The sequence below is a fragment of the Pan paniscus genome, chromosome 5 (assembly GCF_029289425.2).
Source record: "Pan paniscus chromosome 5, NHGRI_mPanPan1-v2.0_pri, whole genome shotgun sequence".
Classification (NCBI taxonomy): domain Eukaryota; kingdom Metazoa; phylum Chordata; class Mammalia; order Primates; family Hominidae; genus Pan; species Pan paniscus.
In genome coordinates this window covers 130,980,288-131,004,817 of record NC_073254.2, presented here as the reverse complement: position 1 = coordinate 131,004,817, position 24,530 = coordinate 130,980,288, and the positions used below count along the sequence as shown (strand labels likewise).

Genomic DNA, 24,530 nt, shown 5'->3' with positions numbered 1-24,530 from the left:
TAAATTCAAACTATGAAAAAAGCAAAAAATAAAAACAAAAAATAAAAAAATAAACTATGGCCTAGACAAGAATTAGTAACCACAGTCTGAAGTCTAACAGCCACAAAGTCCACATATGTTGCTATTCACTACAAATATATTCCTCTTTTTAAAAGAAAGGTAAAATAAAATTGTATTTTTATCCTGGAGCATGTCAAAATAAAAACACAAAGTTCTTGATCTACAAAACTCTATCAGTACTCTTCACCACAAGATGTCACTACTGGCCAAGAGAAGCATTACAAAATACTTTTCATTTCTATGAGTATCTTACCTTAATGTCTTTTAGAGAGACAAAATTCTCAATACCTAATTCAATCATATCCAGTACATGGTAGTCATACATACGACCTGGAAGGAAAATGTATTTTTAAGCATGTATTTTTCCCAAAGAGCCACCTTACATATACCCACAAGAGCTGTGTATTCAAAATGTCCTAATATCTGCCTCTTTTTTCTCCCTATACCCCCGCAAACATATCCCACTTTCTTACATTTTCAACTCTACTTATTGATTTTTATGATATTAGTCATGGAAAGGATCTCAGATATTACTTAGCCCAACTCCTTTATTTTATAGAAGAATAAATGACAGCCCACAGAAGGTAAAGGGCTTGCCTAAGCCAGTGAGCATGCCAGGCTCAATCTCAATACACTGAGGTAAAGGTTCTTTTTCAAATCTATTTATTCAATAGATATTAGAGAAGGATTAATTTATGTGGGTCGATACTTTTTTTTTCTAATATTGATTTAGTACATATATATATTTCATATGAAAAAAATATCTACAACTTAGGATAATTTTCCCCCCCAATTCCAATGGATCCATGCTATTTGGGAGCTCAGAGACACTCAATGCAAGTATAAAGTAATTGTGCTGCATCTACAACTAAGTAGGCAGGGATGCTGAGAGCCCGAAGAGACCACGCTTCCCATTTAAACCAGAATTTGATTCCGACAGAGACAGAAGGAAAAGGCATTCTAAGAAACATGAATTACCAGGGAATCTTTTCATATTCTTTCTTACTTGTGGCACTTCACTGTATTGGTAGGGTCATATTTACATGCCCCATTCTTTACTTGCTGACCGACATAAATTTTTTTTTTTTTTTGAGATGAAGTCTTGCTCTGTTACCCAGGCTGGAGTGCAATAGCACGATCTCGGCTCACTGCAACCTCTGCCTCCCTGGTTCAAACAATTCTCCTGTCTTAGCCTCCTGTGTAACTAGGATTACAGGTGTGTAATCTATTTCTTGGGAGCCTGCCTCTCCTTGGCACTGGCTGCAACCAATTATTATTTTAGAGAGACAGTTAAACAGCTGCCTGACTGTCACCTGATGGTCGCCTGACATTCCTGGTTGGGGTCGGGTGAGTGGGCAGCCTCTCCTGTCCTGTGCGTGTCTGCCTATCTACTGTAACAAGCTCTGTGACTCAGATTAACTGATGGTATTGAGGAATCAGAGTAATCAATAAGCTGTAAACTAGTTTGGTGGGGTCTTTTGGTTTTGTTTTCACCTTGTGACATTGAATAAAAAATTTTTAGATCAGGCCGGGCACAGTGGCTCATGCCTGTAATTCCAGCCCTTTGGGAGGCCAAGGTGGGTGGATCAGCAGTAATCAGCAGCTAGTAATCAGCTGCTTCCCAATAAGATCTCAGGAGTTGGGTGGGTGGGCTCAAGCATGCACACTAGGAGGCAAAATGGCTGACTTCAACTGGTATATGAACTTGCTCTATGCTTCAAATGAGCATACGTACAACTCCAATAAACACACCGTGCATGTGGCCCCTCCCAGTGCTGGCAGGCCACTGCACAGGCAGACAGCTCATCCCAAGGAAAAATCAAGGTAGGAGGCTAGGCATGCAGGCCCACGCCTGTAATCCCAGCACTTCAGGAGGCCAAGGCAGGTGGATCACTTGAGCTCAGGAGTTCAAGACCAGCCTGGCCAACATGGTGAAACCCCGTCTCTACTAAAATTACAAAAATTAGCTGGGTGTGGTGGTGGGCACTTGTAGTCCCAGCTACTCGGGAGGCTGAGGCAGGAGAATTGCTTGAACTCGGGAGGCGGAGGTTGTAGTGAGCCGAGATTGGGCCATTGCACTCCAGTCTGGGTGATGGAGCAGACCAAGACTCCGTCTCAGGAAAAAAAAAAAAAAAAAAAGAAGAAGAAAAGAAAAATCAAGGGAGAAGAGACACCAACCCCCCTGAAGCATACCAACACATATAAAGCCCCCAAGTCAAAGGTCAAACAGCACACTTGAATCTCTCAAGTTGCCTGCTTGGCGCTCCAAGGGTACTTCACTTCCTTTTACTTCCTTTGTTCCTGTTCTATAACTTTTTTTTCCTTGAGACAAGGTCTCACTCTGTCACCCAGGCTGGAGTACAGTGGCGCCATCTTGGCTCACTGCTACCTCCATGCCTCAGCCTCCTGAGTAGCTGGACTACAGGCATGCGCCACTACACCTGGCTAACTTTTGTATTTTTAGTAGAGATGGGGTTTCACCGTGTTGGCCAGGCTGGTCTCGAACTCCTGGCCTCAAATGATCCACCCACCTCACCACCCAAAGTGCTGGGATTACAGGCATGAACCACCATGCCAGGCCCCTGCTCTAAAACTTTTTAATAAACTTTCACTCCTGTTCAAATACTTCCCTCAGTCTCTTACTCTGCCTATGCCCCTTGGATGAATTATTTCCTCTGAAGAGGCAAGAACCAAGTTGCTGCAGACCCGTATGAATTCGCTGCTGCTAACAAATTGACTCTATCAGTGAAAACATTAAAAAGTAAATTATACTTACCTATTACTAGATTATTTGGCCGCTTCTTATTATGGGAGCCAAACATGAATAAAGAACAATCTGACTTCTTTGAAAAGAATTCCTATAAAACCAAATAAATCCCATTTAGTCAATGCATAAATTTAAGAACTTTAAGAATCTTACCTTTAAAAATCTTACCTTCACGCCAGGCACGGTGGCTCACACCTGTAATCCCAGCACTTGGGACGCCAAGGTGAGTTGATTACTTGAGATCAGGAGTTTGAGACCAGCCTGGCCAACAAGGTAAGACCCTGTCTCTACTAAAAATACAAAAGACAGCCAGGTGTGAAGGCACACGCCTGTAATCCCAGCTACCTTAGTGGCTGAGGCACGAGAATCGCTTGAACCCAGAAGGCAGAGGTTGCAGTGAGCTGAGAATGCGACACTGCACTCCAACCTGGGGAACAGAGTAAGACTCTGTCTAAAAAAAAAAAACAAAACGAAACAAAAAACTATACCAGTTTTTTTCTTCCAGTGGAAGTTAATGAAGACTTAATGAACCAGAAAGAAAAATACAGAGGAAAAGTATTTCCAGCTTTTTACTTCAGGTTTCCTGATTTGGGGTACTTAGGGAAAAGATGTACATTTCAAGACTAAGAATACATGAAAACTATTCAGTTAATAAATAAAATGAAACCATTTATTTTGTTATGCTGTCATTTTGGAATAGCACACCAAGTGTTTCATTTGCTGAACAAATTCCTTTTACTCGCAGGATATCACTACTATCATTGCATACATTCAAAACACACGAGGCCCAGTAAGGTGGCTCATGCCAGTAATCCCAGCACTGTGGGAGGCTGAGGCAGACGGATCACCTGAGGTCACCTGATGTCAGGAGTTTGAGACCAGCCTGGCCAACATGGTGACACCCTGTCTCTACTAAAAATAAAAAAATTAGCCAGGCATGGTAGTGCATGCCTGTAATCCCAGCTACTCAGGAGGCTTAGACGGGAGAATTCCTTGAACTTGGGAGGCGGAGGTTGCAGTGAGCCAAGATCACGCCATTGCACTCCAGCCTGGGCAACAAGAGCATTGCATACCAGTCTGGGCGACAAGACCACTGCACTCCCGTTTGGACAATAAGAGCAAGACTATCTTAAAAAAAAAAAAAAGTTATCTGGCTGGGTGCAGTGGCTCATGTCTGTAATCCCAACACTTTGGAAGGCTGAGGTAGGTGGATGGCTTAAGATCAGGAGTTTGAAACCAGCCTGAGCAACATAGTGAAACCCTGTCTCTACGAAAAATACAAAAAATTAGCTGGGTATGGTGGTGAGCATCTATAGTCCCACCTACTTGGGAGGCTGAGGTGGGAGGAAGGATCGCTTGAGCCCAGGAGATCAAGGCTACATGCAGTGAGCCGTGATGGCACCATTGCACTCCAGCCTGGGTGACAGAGTGACACCATCTTGGAAAAAAGAAAGAGAGAGATCTTATCCATTTGGTTCTCAGAAGTACAGACTTCCATTACAGATTTCAGAGTAGTAAAAAAATCTAGGTGTGGGGTTCTAATCCTAGACAGCTCTTTTTACATTATGCCTGTAGTCTCCACATCCCACATGCTTTGATTCAGTTTACTGAGATCACCACTTTTAGCACGAAAATTAGAATCAACATGTTTTAGCCCAGAAATCAATTGGAAAGCCTCTTAAATTAATATTAAAGAAAAAAACAGATGAAAGAGTCATAACCCTCCATTTTTCTTTACTCCTTACAAGACTCTCCAAGGTATGGGCCCCTAGTTTGGTTATCATTCATTCTAGCCTCTAAACAGAAGCATAAATGGCAAACAACTACCCACCTGGCCTGTCCACAACCAGAGTGGGGGATGCAGAGTCAGAAAGTCCAAGAATTCAGGCTCTGCCACTAAATATCTGGACAAATAATCTTTTCTGAGAATTAACTTTATCAATAGGGATAATACCACCTCCTGCAAAAACTTGCAAAGGCCACATGAGATGTCATATGTGAACACACTTTGTACAAAGTTGTACAATGTCCTGAACAAAGTGGGTGTCCAAAAAATATTTTCTATGGCCAGGTGTGGTGGCTCTTGCCTGTCACCCCAGCACTTTGGGAGGCTGAGGTGGGTGCACTGCATGAGCTTAGAAGTTGGAGACCAGCCCAGGCAACGTGGCAAAATCCCGTCTCTAGTAAAAATACAAAAAAAATCCGGGTATGGTGGTATGCACCTGTGGTCCCAGCTACTCAGGAGACTGAGGTGGGAGGATCGCTTGAACCCGGGAGGCGGAGGTTGCAGTGAGCTGAGATGGCGCCATAGCACTCAAGCCTGGGTGACAGAGTGAGACCCTGTCTCAATTAAAATATATATATTTATTTTGTATGTCTAAATCAATGGAATTACTTTCTTAAAATTTTAAAAACATTTTCATGGTATGACTAACATCCCAAAGCTTTCCATAAAACACCCCTCATATATACTTGAGTGTTTTATATACATACATACTCATGTGTGTGAATGTGTGTGTGTGTGTGTGTGTGTATATATATATATATATATATATATATATATATAAACTCATCCCATTCTCCACAAAGTCTGCTTTTTATTTCTTAAAATCCTAGAACAGGGGTAGTCAAATTACCTGCAAAAAGCCATATAATAAGTATTTTAGGCTCATTCTTTTGTTTTGTTTTCAGCTAACTCTTCTTTTTTTTGTGAGACAAGGTCTCACTCTGTTGCCCAGGCTAAAAGTGCTGTGGTGCAATCATGGCTCACTATAACCTCAAACTCCTGCACTCAGCTGATCCTCCACTCTCAGTCTCCCAGATAGTTAGCACTTGGGCTCCCACCACCATTTCCTGCCAATTTTTAAATTTTTTTTAAGAGATGGGATCTCAATATGTTGCCTAGGCTGGTCTAGAAATCCTGGCCCCACGCAATCCTCCCACTTCATCCTACCAAAACAACGGGATTAGAGGTATGAACCACGGTGCCCAGCCAAACCAACTCTTTTTTTTTTTTTTATTGAGATGGAGTTTCACTCTTGTTGCCCAGGCTGGAGTGCAATGCCGCAATCTTGGCTCACCGCAACCTCCGCCTCCCGGGTTCAAGTGATTCTCCTGCCTCACCTCCTGAGTAGCTGGAATTATAGGCATGTGCCACCACGCCTGGCTAATTTTGTATTTTTAATAGAGACAGGGTTTATCCATGTTGGTCAGGCTGGTCTCGAACTCCCGACCTTAGGTGATCCACACGCCTTGGCCTCCCAGAGCGCTGGGATTACAGGCATGAGCCACCACGCCCAGCCTAACCAACTCTTTAAAAATGTAAAAACCATTCTTAGCTCATGAGCCTCACACAAAGAGGGATTTGATCTGCAAGCAGTATATTTTTGCCAACCCCTCTCTAAAGCAGCAAAACTCATTTATCCAAGATTGTAGTAAAAAAAATGTGTGGAGAGGGTCAGGAGGAGAAAATTGACCACTATTTCCAACACAACCACTCCTTCCATAGCCATTTTGAGCTCCTTAGGTCTGGGATTCAGATAGCTAATAAATATATACTATAACTGGAGGTGGGAGATCAAAGAGAGGGAATGTCACAACCTCAAGTGTAAGAAAAGCTGTTGTCAGCTTTTATCAACACTAGACTAAAAAAGCTCAAATGCTACAGCTTTCACTATGTAACACTGCCACAAAGTGGTCATGCAACTAAAAGCATTATGGTATCACAAAAACAAAACCAGGCCTTGATTAAGTACTATATGAAAGAGAATTCTGAGATAAATCTTATATTTTTACTTTCATGATCTCTTCAACAAATGACTGTAAAAAACCTGAGACAAATAAAAGTAATTTGAAAAAAACTGAGTAAAATGCATTTTATCAATACTATCTTAATTTTCACTGCAGTTAGTTACAATAAGATTATTTGATTTTAATCTAATTAATCATTGAGATTAATTTCTTTCTTTTAAATTCACTAACTAAAAGAAAAAAACATTAAAAAGGTCAAGTGACCTTAAGAAAAAAAAAAAAACAAATAATGGGTTCCTGGTTGGGTGTGATGGCTTACACCCATAATCCCAGTACTTTAGGAGGCCAAGGCAGGCAGATCATTTGAGCTCAGGAGTTTAAAACCAGATTGGGCAACATGGCAAAGCCCTATCTCTACAAAAATTAGCCAGGCATCGTGTCGTGCACCTGCAGTCCCTGCTTCTGACATGGGAGAATGGCTTGAGTCTGGGAGGTGGAGACTGCAGTGAGCAGAGATCATTCCAATGCACTCCAGCCTAGGCGACAGAGCCAGACCCTATTTCAAAATAAACAATGGGTTCCTATCAAGAAAACATAATCATATTAAGTTTTTTTATTTTTATTTTTTAAATAGAGACAGGGTCTCGCTACGTTTTCCAAGCTGGTCTCGAACTCCTAGGCTCAAGCGATCCTCCTCCTGCCTTGGCCTCCCAAAGTGCTGGGATTACAGGCGTGAGCTACTGTGTCTGGCCCCTGATGATTTTCTTAAGGAAGAAACCAATATCATCACATACTGAAAGTCCATTCATCATTCTCCATTTACTATAAACAATCTTTGATTTCACTTACCAGTTTTTTCATTTAGTTTTGGTTGACTATACACTCAAATAAGAATCTGATTAACTCTAGGAAAGCAACTGACATCTGTTAGCAATAATTCAGGTAGTGTTCCTTGTTTTAAAAGTATCCAATTGTGTGTGATGGTGTACACCTGTAGTCCCATCTACTTGGGAGACTGAGGCAGGAGGACTGCTTGAGCTCAGGAGTTTGAGACCAGCCTGGGCAACATACCAAGACCCAAGCTTCAAAAAAAAAAAAAAAAGTAAAAACATCTGAAGGAAGAGTCATATTTTTAAAACTCAAACTTGCTTTATAAAAATAGATCTATAACAAACTTCCTTTTGAAAATTCATTATGTCCTTTAAATGCAACTCAAGTTTTAAATATTTTTTTTTTGAGCCGGAGTTTCACTCTTGTTGCCCAGGCTGGAGTGCAATGGCGTGATCTCGGCTCACTGAAACCTCTGCCTCCCGGGGTCAAGTGACTATCCTGCCTCAGCCGCCTTAGTAGCTGGGATTACAGGCATGTGCCATCACACCCGGCTAATTTTTTTTGTATTTTTAGTAGAGACGGGGTTTCTCCATGTTGGTCAGGCTGGTCTTGAACTCCCAATCTCAGGTGATCCACCTGCCTTGGCCTCCCAAAGTGCTGGGATTACAGGCGTGAGCCACCGCGCCCGGCCAAGTTTTAAAAATTTTATCAATATATTTGCAGGCAATGAAAAACACATTTCCCAGCCATAGTGAAATGAAAGATCTATAGATATTTTTTAAAGTATTTCCTCTCCATTTTACACAAAATTCCCTCACACAGGATGACTTCTAATGTTTAAAAAATCACAAATTTGGAGTACAAATGAATTAGTCTGAATAATTACTACTTATACGCTTTCTTAAATCATAAAGATTATTATACTTACCAGTGATGTCTGATCCTCAAAAGGTCTTGTAATATTTTTCCTAAGAATATCAAAAAAGTGACAATTGTAATAATCTAAATAAGTATATACAATTAATATATTAAGGTAATTTTATATTCAGATGATAAAACAATTGAAAGGATATTCATTCATTCAAATATTTATTCAGTGCCTGTTATATGCCAGGCTACCATTCTAGGAGCTAGTGATACTATACTACTACATTAAACAAGATGCTTGCTTTCATGGAGTTTATAGGCTCGTGGAAAATAAGTAGTCCTCTGTACATATGGATTCTGCATCCTTCTGCATCCATGGATTGATTTGACCAACCACGGATTGACAGTATTCAATAGACAAAGAAAGTGTGTTAAAAAAAAAAAAAAGCAGGGGGCACCGAGCACAGTGGCTCACAACAGTGAAATATGATCATGCCACTGCACTCCAGCCTGGGTAACAGTGAGACCCCATCTCTAAAAAAAAAAGTTAAGAAATAAAAAGAAAAAAGAACAATAAAAAGCAGGATAAACCAGAAAATACAGCATTATAACTATTTACATAGCATTTACATTATATTAGATATTATAAGTAATAGAGAGATGATTTAAAGTATATGCAACTTACTTTTATGGGAAGCATTTTTTTAAAAAAGGATACAGGAGGATGTGTGTGGGTTATATGCAAATACTAGGCCATTTTATGTAAGAGACGAGCATACCCAGATTTTAATAAGGGGAGGTTTCTGGAACCCATCGCCCACAGATACTGAGGGATAACTGTAGCTTATTCCAGGGCTGTGGTAAGGAAAAAGACAAGATGAACCCAGATAATTTCGTGATGTTAGAAAGTAAGGAAGTGCTCAAAAACAGGAGGCATGTTGAAAGGTCATAGGAACCAACGTAAAAGAGTTCCCAGCTGGGAGCAGTGGCTCACGCCTGTAATCCCAGCACTTTGAGAGGCTGAAGCTGGTGGATCACCTGAGGTCAGGAGTTTGAGACCAGTCTGGCCAACATGGTGAAACCCTGTCTCTACTAAAAATACAAAAATTAGCTGGGCACCTGTAATCCCAGCTACTCAGGAGGCTGAGGCAGGAGAATCGCTTGAACCCAGGAGCCAGAGGTTGTGGTGAGCTGAGGTCGCACCACTGCACTCCAGGCTGGGTGAAAGAGTGAGACTCCGTCTCATACTAAAAAAACAAACAAAAGAAAAAGGCGGGGGGGGGGGGTTCCCAATTGCCAAACAGAACAATTTAAGCAACAAAATTAAGAACACTGGATTATAATCCAGAAGAATATATGAGGAAAGCACAACATTTTTGTAGTGTTCTTGACAAACATGCATAACCTCAATCAATTCATGAGAAAATGTAAACCCAAATTGAGGGATAATTTACAAAATAACTGACAAGTACTTGTCAAAAATGTCAAGGTCATCAAAGACAAGGAAAGACTAAGGAACTGTCACAAATTGGAGAAGACTAAGGAGGCATGAAAACTAAATGCAACATGGGATCCTGGAAGAGAAAAAGAGTATTAAAAGGAAAACTAGGGCCGGGCGCGGTGGCTCACGCCTGTAATCCCAGCACTTTGGGAGGCCGAGGTGGGCGGGTCACCTGAGGTCGGGAGTTCGAGATCAGCCTGACCAACATGGAGAAATCCTGTCTCTACTAAAAATACAAAATTAGCCGGGCGTGGTGGCGCATGCCCGTAATCCCAGTTACTCGAGAGGTTGAGGCAAGAGAATTGCTTGAACCCAGGAGGCAGGTGTTGCAGTGACCTTAGATCATGCCACTGCACTCCAGCCTGGGCAACAAGAGTGAAACTCCCTCTTAAAAAAAAAAGAAAAGAAAGAAAAAAGAAACTGGGCCGGGCGGGGTGGCTCACGCCTGTAATCCCATCACTTCGGGAGGCCAAGGCGCGCAGATCACCTAAAGTCAGAAGTTTAAGACCAGCCTGGCCAACATGGTGAAACCCCGTCTCTATTAAAAATACAAAAATGAGCTGGGCATGGAGGTGCATGCCTGTAATCCCAACTCAGGAGGCTGAGGCAGGAGAATCACTTGAACCAGGGAGTCAGAGGTTGCAGCGAGGCGAGATCATGCCACTGCACTCCAGCCTGGCAACAAAGCTAGACTCCGTCTCAAAAAAAAAAAAAAAAAAAAACCACACAAAAATTAGCCAGGCGTGGTGGCACGTGCCTATAATCCTAGCTACATGGGAGGCCAAGGCAGAAGAATTGCTTGAACCCAGAGTTAGAGGTTGTAGTGAGCAGAGATCATGCCACTGCACTCCAGCCAGGCGACAACAGGACTCCGTCTCAAAAGAAGGAAAAAAGAAAAACTGGTGCTAATCAAATATGTCTGTCATTTGATTAACATGAGTGAATCGGTGTTAATTTATTAGTTTTGATCATTGCATTACGGTTATGCAAGATGTAACATTAGGGGAAGCCAGGTGAAGGGTATATGGGAATTCTGCATTATTTTTGCACTTTTCTGTAAATCTGTATTTCAAAATAAAATATATATGCTATGGTTACAACTATGCAAGGACATTCAATACAAATGAAAAAAACAGACCAAAAGAAAGAAATTACAATATTAATAACTGTAAGGAATTTTAATATCTTTTAAAAAAGTTTTTGTTTTCCAAATCTTTCATAAAGTGGTTACTTTTATAATGAAACAAAATCATTTAAAATACAGTAAAAGAAATCATGACTTACTTTTTATATAGTACACCGTATGGTTTTTTCAGTGCATACTGTAAAACAAAATTTATAGCTTTCAAAACAAAACACATTCTGAAAAGCAGAAATAAAAATAAAGCATCATAACAGTCACTCTCCAAGATTGCTCTGGGGCCTCAATCTTATTCTGAGGGCTCCTGCCTGGCTCCCTTTTCATCACTTACAGTAACTTGAAATGTAAGCTTAATATTCTTAGACTAGACTTTCCTATTTAAAAGTTTCTATGCCCTGTCAATAGTCTATCCAACTTAAACAATTTCCTTCATTTCTTTAAACTCGACTTAGTCCAGTCTCTCTCTAGGGAAACAATTCCAGGTGCAGTGGCTCACGCCTGTAATCCCAACACTTTGGGAGGACAAGGCAGATCACTCAAGCCCAGGAGTTCGAGACCAGCCTGGGCAACATGGCAAAACCCTGTCTCTACAAAAAACTGCAAAAATTAGCCAGGCATAGTGGTGCATGCCTGCAGTCCCAGCTACTTGGGAGGCTGAGGCAGGAGGATCACCTGAGCTCAGGAATTCGAGGCTGTGGTGAACCGTGATTGCACCACTGCACTCCAGCTCTGGTGATAGAGTGGGACCCTGTCTCAGAAAAAAAAAAAAAAAGTAGTAGACAAAAACAGAAAAAATAAATTCTATCACGAAAGGCTGATAGATTGAAATAATGTTGCATGGAGATCAGAAAACTTAGAAACAGTAACAATGATGACAATTAGAATACTAGCCAGAGGTTAAACACAGCTCTTTAAAAAATGCCTATTATTCAATGTTCTTCATTTTTTTCCTAGTTCTACCTATCCACAAATAATCATTCATTTTATTTTATTTATTTATTTTTGAGACAGGGTCTCACTCTGTTGCCCAGGCTGGAGTGCAATGGCGTGATTAAAGCTTACTGCAGCCTGAAACTCCAGGGCTCAGGTGATCCTCCCATCTCAGCCTCCCAAGTACAGACACATGCACCACGCCCAGCTAATTTTTGTATTTTGAGTGGAGATGGGGTTTCACCATGTTGTCCAGGCTGTATTTTATTATTTTTTTAAATTTAATTTATAGAGATGGGGTCTCACTTTGTTGTCCAGGCTGTCGTCCTAGGCTTAAGTGATCCTCCCACCTCAGCCTCCCAAAGTGCTGGGATTACAGGTGTGAGCCACCACACCTGGCCTATAATCATTTATTACTTGTATGGCCAGTACTGCTCTACCATAGAGAATAACAAAGATGTCATCAGGTACTACCTTGCATTAGAGAAATGGGTAAATGAGGGAAACAATGAAAAATAAGGTATAATAATCATTCATCAACTATCAGAGTTGGTGAACAAAGAAAATGCAACAGTAAAATCTACCTTTTTAAGTACTAAAACTTTTGATGATTCTTGGCCAACTATTTCCCTGTTTCCGTGTAATAAACATTGCCACCTCTTCTTGATGACTCAGAGTCATCATGATGAATTTTAATTATTGTAGTAATCTGTAATATTGTGCTGCTTTTAAAGCTTACTTAAATATGCAGGGTCATTGCGCTGATGGATACTAGAAGGAGAGGGGCAGTTTCCCGTTAGCACAATGAAATTCAGACAAACATTTCAAAAAAGGGATGGGCCTATATAAGGCATTCAGACATCTGAATTGACTATGCTTATCAGGCATAGAGTTTGGTCAAGTTTAAAATGTATTCAAAGCCAGGCGTGGTGGCTCACTCCTGTAATCTCAGCACTTTGGGAGGCCGAGGCGGACAGATCATGTCAGGTCAGGAGTTTGTGACCAGCCTGGCCAACATGGTGAAACCCTGTCTCTACTAAAAGAACACAGAAATTAGCTGGGTGTGGTGGCTCCCAGCTACTTGGGAGGCTAGAGGCAGGAGAATCGCCTGAACCCGGGAGTCAGAGGTTGCAGTAAGCCAAGATAGCACCACTGCACTTCAGCCTGGGCAACAGCGTGAGACTCCACCTCAATAACAACAACAAAAATGTATTCGATTACTTAATTGATTTAATTCAAAGATCTATTGGCTGTACTCAAGGCCTAATTAGTCAAATAACCTACTAGATATCTCCACATACTATGCCTTTTTTTTTTTTTTTAGTTGGAGTCTTGCTCTGTTGCCCAGGCTGGAGTAAGTGCAATGGCGTGGTCTCAGCTCACTCCAACCTCCATCTCCCAGGTCCAAGCAGATTTTCCTGCCTCAGCCTCCCTAGTAGCTGGGATTACAGGCGCCCACCACCATGCCTGGCTAATTTTTGCATTTTTAGTAGAGACAGGATTTCACCGTGTTAGCCAGGCTGATCTCGAACTCCTGACCCCGTGATCCGCCCACCTCGGCCTCCCAAAGTGCTGGGATTACAGGTGTGAGCCACCACGCCTGGCCCATACTATGCCTTTCTTTCATTGATTACATATATATTGAGTACCTACTATGTCCAGACACTGGGCTGTACACTAGGCTACAGAGGTAGAAAAAACAAAGCTTTTATTTTCATTACTTAAATTACATGTCCCAAACCGAACCTTTCACCTTTCCCTCCAAACCTGCTCTGCTTGACACATTTTCTAATTGGCATTATTGCCCATCAGGCACTCAAGCCAAACACCTGGGAAGTCATACTTTTCACTAGTTCCCAACTCTTCTTTCCTCAACATCTATTCCTTCTGGTCATTTCTCATTTTCATTGCCACCACTGGACTCCAGATGCTCTTCACCTAGCTGGCAGCAATGGCTTAGTTCCCTACATTTGCTCTCAACCCTCTCTAATCAAGCCAATTAAAAGGACTGATGGTATCTCTTGCTTAATATCTTTCAATGACTACACGGAGCTTTCAGATTAGAATTCAAATTTCATGTTACTATGTGACCCATGCCTCCTCTTCTAGCCTCATCTAGCCCACTCTCCTTTGGCCACGCCCAATTATTTACAGTTCTCCAAATGCATCAATGCTCCTTCATACTCCCTTTTGCACAAACTTCTTTCTCAGCCTCAGAGGATCTTCTCTTTCTCTCCCACTTCTTGCACCAACTTCTCCTTCAAAATGAAGCTGCAGTGTTATCTCTGGGGGAACCTACCCTGTGTGGGGGTCCCCCTATGTGATTTTTTTTTTTTTTTTTTTTTGAAATGGAGTCTCTCTCTGTCACTCAGGCTGGAGTGCAGTGGCACAATCTCGGCTGACTGTGACCTCCACCTCCCAGGTTCAGGCAATTCTCCTGCCTCAGCCTCCCGAGCAACTGGGACTACAGGCGCCCGCCACCACACCCGGCTAATTTTTGTACTTTTAGTAGAGACGGGGTTTCACCATGTTGGCCAGGCTGGTCTCGAACTTCTGACTTCGTGATCCTCCTGCCTCGGCCTCCCAAAGTGCTGGGATTACAGGCGTGAACCACCGTGCCTGGCCTCCCCTATGTGATTTTAACTGTTTCCCACCCTACCCTGTCCATGCCTCCAGCACAGCACAGTGTAAGAACTTTTTACATGTCTATCTCTCTAAGCTCACTGAAAGAACTGTGTCTCACCTATTAATTCCCAGCAGAGGCACAGTAACCGGTGTTGTTGAATGACTAAATATACAGCAATATGCAGTTACTTCTCTTTACAAATTAGATTTTTTCCTAAAATGTAAGTAAGCCAAATTCTAGTAATTGAAAACAGTTTAAATTTACTAAGGGAGACCTTCACTCTACCAGACCCACCTGTGCTCCTAAAAAACAATAATAAAATTTACTAAGAGAACTAGTTGCTTTAAGAAAAGGTGCCACGCAAGGTAAATAAACCCCCAACTTTAGCTCTTCTCTAAGACTAGTAGTTCTTATGGTAAGGCAAGCTTATCTACGTATTTCTCCGACAGCCCCCCTAGCATGCTGAAAATTCTAAAATGACTTCAATACCTTTTAAAGATTAAGTATATATACTTACCACATCTTTAAGTACTTTTGTCACTGTTGCATTTGCATTTCCCCCTTTAATCAGCATGGCATTTTTAATATTTTCATTGAGTTTCGGTTCTCTCTTCTCAAGGAATCTCTTGGCTCTTTTCGTTTTGGGCTTTCTGTTCAGAAAAGCACAATTCATAACTATTTAAACATTTTCCTCACATTGCAAAGCCATGACTTAACTAATATGAAAATTCTTAAAAACATATTTGTCACTTAGGGTTCCACCCTTAAAAAAAAATCTCACTTTCTTTTTTTTGTTTGTTTTTTTTTGTTTGTTTGTTTTTGAGATGGAGTCTCACTCTGTCACCCAGGCTGGAGAGTGATGGCACAATCTTGGCTCACTGCAACATCCACCTCCTGAGTTCAAGCAATTCTCCTGCCTCAGCCTCCCGAGTAGCTAGAATTACAGGCACACACCACCACGCCTGGGTAATTTTTGTATTTTTAGCAGAGACAGGGTTTCGCCATGTTGGTCAGGCTATTCTCGAACTACTGACCTCAGGTGATCCGCTCGCCTCGGCTCCCAAAGTGCTGGGATTACAGGTGCGAGCCACAAGGGCCGGCCAAAATCTCACTTTTTTGGGAGATATTGGTAAAAGATATTTCCTTATTATTGTTAAATAAGTGTTTTGATAGCTTTTAAAAAAAAGCTTTCATTTTTGTATTCCCACCATTCTTTTATTACTGCTCTTTCCAATCTTTTTTTTAAGTAAAAAATAAAAGGCTCAAGTAAATACTGTTGCTGTTTTTTTTCTTTTACTCTTTCTTACTCTTCTTTTTTCTTCAAACTTTAAGTAGTCAAACTGTATCCTGTACCCTAATACAAAGAATTGAGCATTAACTGCTGATCAACCTGTGGACATTTACTAAACATAAGACTAACGACTGCTTATTTTTCTTTTAGGTTTAAGACCACAATGCCTGCCAGGAAGTATACACTGTTGCACTCCAACATCATTGCTGAGAATGCCTGTATTATTGCCAACAATGGGGAATAATAAGGCTGATGTTTACATGGAGTCACTCTATTAAGGCTTAATCTTCACCACAATCCTGAGAGTTACAATTCTTATTTATTTATTTATTTATTTTTTTTTTTGAGACAGAGTCTCACTCTGTCGCCCAGGCTGGAGTGCAGTGGTGCGATCTCGGCTCACTGCAAGCTCCGTCTCCCAGGTTCACGCCATTCTCCTGCCTCAGCCTCCCGAGTAGCTGGGACTACAGGCGCCCACCACGACACCCGGCTAATTTTTTGTATTTTTAGTACAGACGAGGTTTCACCGTCTTAGCCAGGATGGTCTCGATCTCCTGACCTCGTGACCCCCCCGCCTCAGCCTCCCAAAGTGCTGGGATTACAGGCGTGAGCCTCCACGCGCGAGTTACAATTCTTATCTTCACTTTACAGATGAGGCAATTGAACAGACAGGTAATGTGCCCAAGATCACACAGCAAGTAAACAGGCCAATTTTTAAAATGAGCTAGGGCTGGGAGGTGGCTCACAGCCTGTAATAAAAACACTCTAGGAGGCCAAGGCGGATGGATCACTGAGCCCAGAAGTTCGAGACCAGCCTGAGCAACACTGCAAAACCCTGTCTCTACAAAAAATACAAAAATTAGCTGTGGTGGTGTGCGCCTATAGTCCCAGCTACTCAGCAGGCTGAGGTAGGAGGACTGCTTGATCCCAGGGAGGTCGAGGCTGCAGTGAGCTCTGATGGGGCTACTGCACTCCAGCCTGGGTGACAGAGTGATACCGTCTCAAAAAAAACAAATTTTTTAAAGCTAGATTTAAAAATTCGTCTAGACCAATTACCCTGTAAAATATGAAGGGAAAATAAATTCATTATTCTGACTTTATGATGTGACAGTAGGAGTGGCATGTTTTTACACACTTCTGTTCAAAAGAGGGGCTTCACCTCTGCTTCCTCTACAATGAGCACCCTGCTTTTCAGACAGTTCTCTGCCATCTACTGAAAGAATTCTTCCTCCCAAATAATTATGACCCTCCCTCGTCCAGTCCCATGGACACTTTGGGAAGAAAAAGAGACCATACATACACTTAAGTTTCCCATGTAGATTTTTAAAATACTCCTCCAGATATAATGTCACATATAAAGCTTCTGATCATTTACTGGTTGATAAAGATACAAATTATTCTATCTTTTGTAACTCATTAAACAGCAACAAATGCAAATAGCAATTAACATGTTTTATTAGCTGCCTGCTCCCAATTAACGTGTGAACTAGTCCCAATACCTAGTAAACTCCTCTTTGTAGTCCAAACAGCTAGAGGCATAGCAGGTGTGCAAAATCTCTGAATGACTAAAACTGTCGTTTTGGATACATGTTAACCTAGGTAAACAGCAAGAAAATCACAGCAAGTAACAGCAGGGCTGTTTAGCCCAAATATTCTTGAACAAATTTAAAACAGGTATCATTCAAGGATAACTCAGAGGAGTGTACAAAGTTGGAAGGAAAAGAAAAAACTAATGAACATTTCTACGTGCTGCAGCAAAGGCTCTACATACATTCTCGAAACGAACCCTCACAGCTCTATGAAGTATGACTATGGTGAGCGCTATTTTACAGAATAAACTAAGATTTAGAGAGATTTAATGACCCAAAGTCACAAAGCTTTAAGTGGACGCGCCAGACTGTCACTCAGATCTGTCGGATTCCGAGGGCTGTGCTCCTAACCCCACTATACCATCTGTCTCATACTTCGGAAGTCAGACGTTTTTCAACTGGCTAGGATAAAAGCGGCCAACGCTTCAATCCCACATCCCTCCCATCCCACGGCTCCCACTTGAGAGCTTCCCCACTGTCTCCTGGCAAGCAGCTCGCGCTGAGGAGGACCCGGGCTGGTGATCGATCGGCCCCCACCCAGCTAATTAGAGGGGTAACCAGGAAGAGTGAGAGGCCGAGACAGTACCACCCTCATCACGGGACCCCTTCACCCCAACGCTCCCCGGGGCTGAGACCCAGCGCACTTACACTACTCGATCCAGAGTGTCCATCGCTACCGCTACCTGCAACTCTTAACCAGGGGGCATGCACGTGCCCTCGGCGATTACGTGCGCCGGAACAGGCGGAACCGGAAGCTGCGCGAAACGCCACTTCCGGGGACGGCCTCGTAGAGGGCGTCTAGAGGCGCTGGCGGCCATCTTGATTGGAATCGCGCCCTGTTCTCTTGGTTACGGATTTTTGCCCCGGCTCTTTCCTGGAGTTACAGGTGCGAGGTAATACTTTTAAGTAACACTGGCCGGGCGTGGTGCCTCACGCCTGTAATCCCAGGATTTTGGGAGGCCCAGGCGGGCGGATTACCTGATAACAGGAGTTCGAGACCAGCCTGGCCAACATGGCGAAACCCCGTCTCTACTAAAAATACAAAAATTAGCCGGGCGTGGTGGCGGGCGCCTCTAACCCCAGCTACTCGGGAGGCTGAGGCAGGGAGAACTGCTTGAACCCGGGAGGCGGAGGTTGCACTGAGCGGAGATCGCGCCACTGCACTCCAGCCTGGGTGACAGAGCGAGACTCCGTCTCAAAAATAAAATAAAAATAAAATAAAATAACATAGACCCTCGCAGTTTGATGTACGCGCTAGTGTGTATACCTGGAGTCAGGTATTCAGAAACCAGATTTTATTCTTCAAGGAATCCCAGGATGCTAGAAAGGTTGATTGATTGCACGGTAGGTACTCACATAAGCACTAAAAACATTGATGTGAAAGGGGCACTATTGACAACTGTGCGATCTGTGTGACAGAGTTTATGACTACCACAGTTGCCTAGTACATAAAAGATGCGCAGAAAATGTACTTCTGATCGTGATTTTTCCCCAGTTTTTAAGTTACCATATAATTCACATACCATAAAATGTACCCCTTTACAGTGTACAATTCAGTGATTTTTGGTGTATTCACAAAGATGTGCAAATATCACCACTAATTCCAGAATATTTAATCACCTCAAAAAGAACCCCCCTGACACACACACCCAGTAGCAGTCCATGCCCCACTTCCCCCTCCTGCCAGCCCTTGGCAACCAATAATCTACTTTATGTTCAATGGATTTGCCTATTCTGAACATACATAAATGGTTTCGTGCAACGTATGGCCTTTTGTGTTTGACTTCTTTCACTATCTTTTTGAGGTTCATACATGTTGTAGCGTGGATCAGTACTTCCATTTTGTTAGGACTGAATAATATTCCTTTGTATGGATATACCACATTTTGTTTATCCATTTATCAACCTGGGTACTTTTTTTATTTTAGACATAGTCTTGCTCTGTCGCCAGGGCTGAAGTGCAGTGGTGCGATCTTGGCTTACTGCGCCATCCGCCTCCCAGGTTCAAGCAGTTCTGCCTCAGCCTCCCAAGTAGCTGGGATTACATGCACGCACCACCACACCTTGCTAACTTTTGTATTTTTTAGTAGAGACAGGGTTTCACCATGTTGGCCAGGCTGGTCTTGAACTTCTGAGCTCAGGTAATCCACCCGCCTCGGCCTCTCAAAGTGCTAGGAATACAGGCGTGAGCTACTGTACCCGGCAGCTTATGTACATTTGAATGGTTCCCATTTTTTGGCTATTATGGATTATGCTGCTTTGTGTTTTTTTGTTTTGTTTTGTTTTGCTTTGCTTTGTTTTGTTTCTGAGACAGAGTCTCACTCTGTCACACAGGCTGGAGTGCAGTGATGCAATCTCAGCTTACTGCAACCTCCGTCTCCTGGGTTCAAGTGATTCTAGTGCCTCAGCCTCTCGAATAGCTGGGACCACAAGCGCGTGCCACCACACCCAGCTGCTTTGAATATTAGTGTACAAATTTTTGTGTGGACGTATATTTTCAATTCTCTAGGAGAAAAATTGCTGGGTCATATGCTGACTCTTAAGTGTAACATTTTGAGGCACTGGTAAACTGCTTCCAAAGCACCTGCACCGCTTAAATTCCCATGAGCAATGTAAGAGAGTTTGGTATTAGTTTCCTATTTCTGTTGTAACAAATTATCACACATTTATTATTTTATACTTCAGGAAGTTAGAAGTCTGAAATCAGTTTTGCAGGTCTAAAATGTAGGCCGGAAGCAGTGGCTCACACCTGTACCCAGCACTTTGGGAGGCTGAGGTGGGCGGATCACGAGGTCAGGAGATCAAGACCATCCTGGCTAACACCGTGAAACCCGATCTCTACTAAAAATACAAAAAATCAGCCAGGCGTGGTGGCACGCCTCTAGTCCCAGCTACTTGGGAAGCTGGGGCAAGAGAATCACTGGAACCCGGGAGGTGGAGGTTGCGGTAAGCTGAGATTGCACCACTGCACTCCAGTCTGGGCAACAGAGTAAGACTCCGTCTCTTAAGTAAATAAATAAATAAATAAATAAAATGAAGAAGTCAGTAGGACTACATTCCACCTGGAGGCTTCAGGGGAGAATCGGTTTCTTGGCTTTTTCCAGCTCCTATAGACTGTCTGCATACTTTGGCATTTCTCCATCTTCAAAGATCATCAGTTGAACTTCTCCTTCCATTGTCACATCTTTTTCTCTGATGCTCTGACACTCCTAACTCCCTCTTAATAAAACCCTTGTGATTCCATGGGCATCACCTGGATAATCCATGATAATCTCAAGATCCTTAATCCTATAGCAAATTCCTTCTGGGCATATAAAATAACATATTCACAGATACCTGGGGGTTCTCAACATCTTTGGGCTGGGAGTTGAAGGAAGCATTGTTGTATCTACCAAAGGTTCCAATTTCTCCACTCCTCACCAAAACTTAGCACTGTCCATCTGTTTTATTAAGCCATCCTAACGGATATGAGTGGTATCTCATTGTGATTTTCATTTCCTTGATGGCAAATGATGGTGAGCATGTTTTCATGTGCTGATTGATTACCCATTTTTATATCTTCTTTGGAAAAATGCCTATCCAAATCCTTTGCCCAGTTTTTAAATTGGGTTGTCCTTTTATTGTTGAGTTCTAATATTTTCTCATGTATTCTAGATATAAGTCCCTTACCTGATATATAATTTGCAAATATTTATCCCATTTAGTAGGCGTTATCTTGTTGTTAATGTCCTTTTCAGCACAGATCTTTTGAACTTTGTTGAAGCCCAGTTTACCTATCTTTTCCTTTTGTTGCCTGTGCTTTTGGTATCATATCTAAGAAGCCATTCCCTATTCCAACATCACAAAGATTTACCCTATGTCTTCTTTCAAACATTTTTAATTGCAGCTCTTATATTTAAGCCTTTGGTCCATTTTTATTTTGATATATGGTGTGAGATAGGAGTTCAACTTTATTCTTTTGTATATGGACATCCAGTTGTCCCAGCATCATTTGTTGAAAAGATTATTCTTTCTCCATTGAATTGTCTTAGCATCCTTTTGCAATATCAATCGACCATAATTGTAAGGGTTTATTTCTGGACCCACAATTCTATTTAATTGATCTGTCTGGTTTTCATTATGCTAGATCCACACCTTTGATTACCATGTATCATTGTAGTAAGTTTTGAAACTAAGAAATGTGACTTTTATGATTTTGCTCTTTTGCAAGATTGAATTTCCATATGAATTTTAGGGTCAATTTCTCAATTTCTGCAACAAAGGCAGCTTGGATTTTTCTTTTCTTTTTTTTTATGTTATTTTATCAATTGATTTTTTTTTTGAGATACAGTCTCCCTTTGTTGCCCAGACTGGAGTGCAATGGTGTGAACACAGCTCACTGCAGCCTTGACCTGGGCTCAAACAGTGCTCTCACCTCAGCCTCCCGAGTAGCTGAAATCACAGGCATGCACCACCACGTCTCGCTAATTTTTAAATTTTTTATAGGGATGGGGTCTCATGTTGCCCAGGCTAATCTCAAACTGCTAGGCTCAAGCAATCCCCTTGCCTCAGCCTCCCAAAGTGTTCAGATTATAGAAGTGAGCCACAGCACCCGGCCTGACTTCTTTTCCTAGTTTGTTGAATGCTTTTTATCATGCAAGTGTGTTGGATTTTGTGTGTGCTTTTTCTGCATCTATTCAGATGATCATGTTGTTTTGTCCTTTATTCTATTAACATTTTGTATTACACTGATTTTCATATGTCCAACCAACCTTATATTCTTGGAATCAATCCTATTTGGTCATGGTGTATGATCCTTTTTATATGTTACTGGGTTCAGTTTGTTGATAGTTTGCTGAGGATTTTTGTGTCTATATTCATCATATTGGCCTGTAGTTTTCTAGTGGAATCTTTGTTTGGCTTTGGTATTGGATTAATACTGGCCTAATAGATTCAGATGGGATGTATTCCCTCCTCTTTAGTTTTTTGGAAAAGTTTGTGATGTCTGCTGTTAAGTGGCAGGACTGGTGGTGATGTTAGTGAGATTTTGCAGTGGTTATTAAGGATTTTTTTTTTTTTTTTGAGATGGAGTCTCACTCTGTCACCCAGGCCTGGAGTGCAGTGGTGCGATCTCAGCTCACTGCAACCTCCGCCTCCCAGATTCAAGCGATTCTCCTGCCTCAGCCTCCCTAGTAGCTGAGACTACAGGCGCCCACCACAACACCTGGCTAATTTTTGTATTTTTAGCAGAGACGGGGTTTCATCATATTGGCCAGGCTGGTCTTGAACTCCTGACCTTGTGATCCACCTGCCTCGGCCTCCCAAAGTGCTGGGATAACAGGCGTGAGCCACCGCACCTGGCTAAGAATTTTTTTTTTCAGTAAAACTTTATTAACCCACTCATTATTATCAGAATACAAATAGGAGTACACTGCACAGTGAAGAATTTGCATAGCAAATGAATGACATGAACAAAATATTCAGAAGTGTCACACACTTAAATTGATTAATTCAAGTATTTATTTTCGTGAAAATAATTTGTGAATGGCATGGTCCCTATCATTCTCCCCTTAATAACTTTTCAGTAACATGTTGTACTGACATGTTCAGTAATTGTTGTAAGTTAATACAATTGTATTTCATTTATCCTTAAATTGTAGTTGTTTTGATATATACATGTAATTTGAACTGGCCTCTCATGAAAAAATTCCAAATGAGTATTTAACAGTACAAAGTTACTAATCACCATTTAAAAAAATGTACGATACAGCTGAGTAAAAGTATAGAAAATATTGTTATATTTTATAAATCTAAATATAGGTCAAGTTATTCTTGACAAATTCTTTGGAAAGAAGCTAATGCAAACAAATACTAGAGCAGCACCCCCTATAAGAAAGTACATGGTCCTTAGCACTTTGGGAGGCCAAGGCAGGCAGATCTCCTGAGGTCAGGAGTCCAAGACCAGTCTGGTCAACATGGTGAAACCCAGCCTCCACCAAAAACACAAAAATCAGCCAGGCATGCTGGCAGGAGCCTGTAATCCCAGCCACCCAGGAGGCTGCGGCAGGACCAGCTAAGAATCTTTAAATAGGGAGATTATCTTGGATTTTGCAGATGAGCACCAATCTAATGACAATGGACTTTATAAGAGGGAGGCAGAAGTTTAAGAGTCAGAGAAGGAAATGTGATAATGGAAGCAGAGGTCAGAGTGAGAGAGATAAGATGTAATGCAGCTGGCTTTGAATATGGAGGAAGGAGCTACAAACCAAGGAATTCAGGCAGCCTCTAGAACCTGGAAAAAGCAAGGAAAGAGATCTTGATTTTAGCCCCATAACACTGGAACTTACAATTGTTTTTTGTCTTTTTTTTTTTTTTTTGAGATGGAGTCTCACTCTGTTGCTTAGGCTGGAGTGTGCAGTGGCATGATCTCAGCTCACTGCAACCTCTGCCTCCTGGGTTCAAGCAATCCTCCTGCCTCAGCCTCCTGAGTAGCTAGGATTACAGGCATGGACCACCATGCCCGGCTAATTTTTTTTGTATTTTTAGTAGAGAACGGGGTTTCACCATGTTGGCCAGGCCTGTCTCAAACTCCTGACCTTGGCCTCCCAAAGTGCTGGGATTACAGGCGTTAGCCACCACGCCCAGCCTTGAACTAAGAATTTGACCTCCAGAACTGTAAGATAATAAATTGATGTTGTTTTAAGCCACTAAGTTTGTGGTGATTTGTTACAGCAATAGTGGAAAATAATACAGTTTCCAAATGGGAGCATGAAATAAGAGTACAAAATAAAATTTTTCATACATGATAGTAAAAGAGATCTTATTTTGCATCTGAGAAAACTAGAACCTCTACTATTTTCACCTTCTTATTAATGATACACAAGTATGGCCGGGCTCCGTGGATCACACCTGTAATCCCAGCACTTTGGAAGGCTGAGGGAGGTGGATCTCCTAAGCTCAGGAGTTCAAAACCAGCCTAAGCAACATGGTGCAACCCCATCTCCACCAAAAAATACAAAAAATTAGCTGGGCGTCATGGCCATGTGCCTGTGGTCCCAGCTACTTGGGAGGCTGTGGTAGGAGGATCACTTGAGCCTGGGAGGCAGAGGTTGCAGTGAGCAGAGATCGTGCCACTGCACTCCAACCTTGGTGACAGTGTGAGACTCTGTTTCAAAAAAAAAAAAAAAAGATGCATGTG

General features: G+C 42.0%; 1 protein-coding gene across 2 annotated transcripts in view; it reads right to left on the bottom strand.

Moving 5' to 3' along the window:
- RPF2 (ribosome production factor 2 homolog) overlaps window positions 1-18,125 on the bottom strand; it is a 46,703-nt gene extending 28,578 nt beyond the window's left edge. Inside the window, exons 1-6 of one of the 2 annotated variants that reach the window (XM_003822203.6) lie at window positions 18,002-18,125; window positions 14,991-15,123; window positions 11,061-11,098; window positions 8,337-8,376; window positions 2,837-2,918; window positions 314-390 (exon numbers count right to left, since the gene is read on the bottom strand). In XM_003822203.6, coding sequence (XP_003822251.1) covers window positions 314-390; window positions 2,837-2,918; window positions 8,337-8,376; window positions 11,061-11,098; window positions 14,991-15,123; window positions 18,002-18,024 — 393 coding nt within the window. In that variant the 5' untranslated portion in view covers window positions 18,025-18,125. Of the gene's footprint in view, window positions 1-313; window positions 391-2,836; window positions 2,919-8,336; window positions 8,377-11,060; window positions 11,099-14,990; window positions 15,124-18,001 lie in introns of those variants that run through there. The other variant, XM_055114062.2, reaches the window with a different exon arrangement.
- Window positions 18,126-24,530: the final 6,405 nt, after the last annotated feature.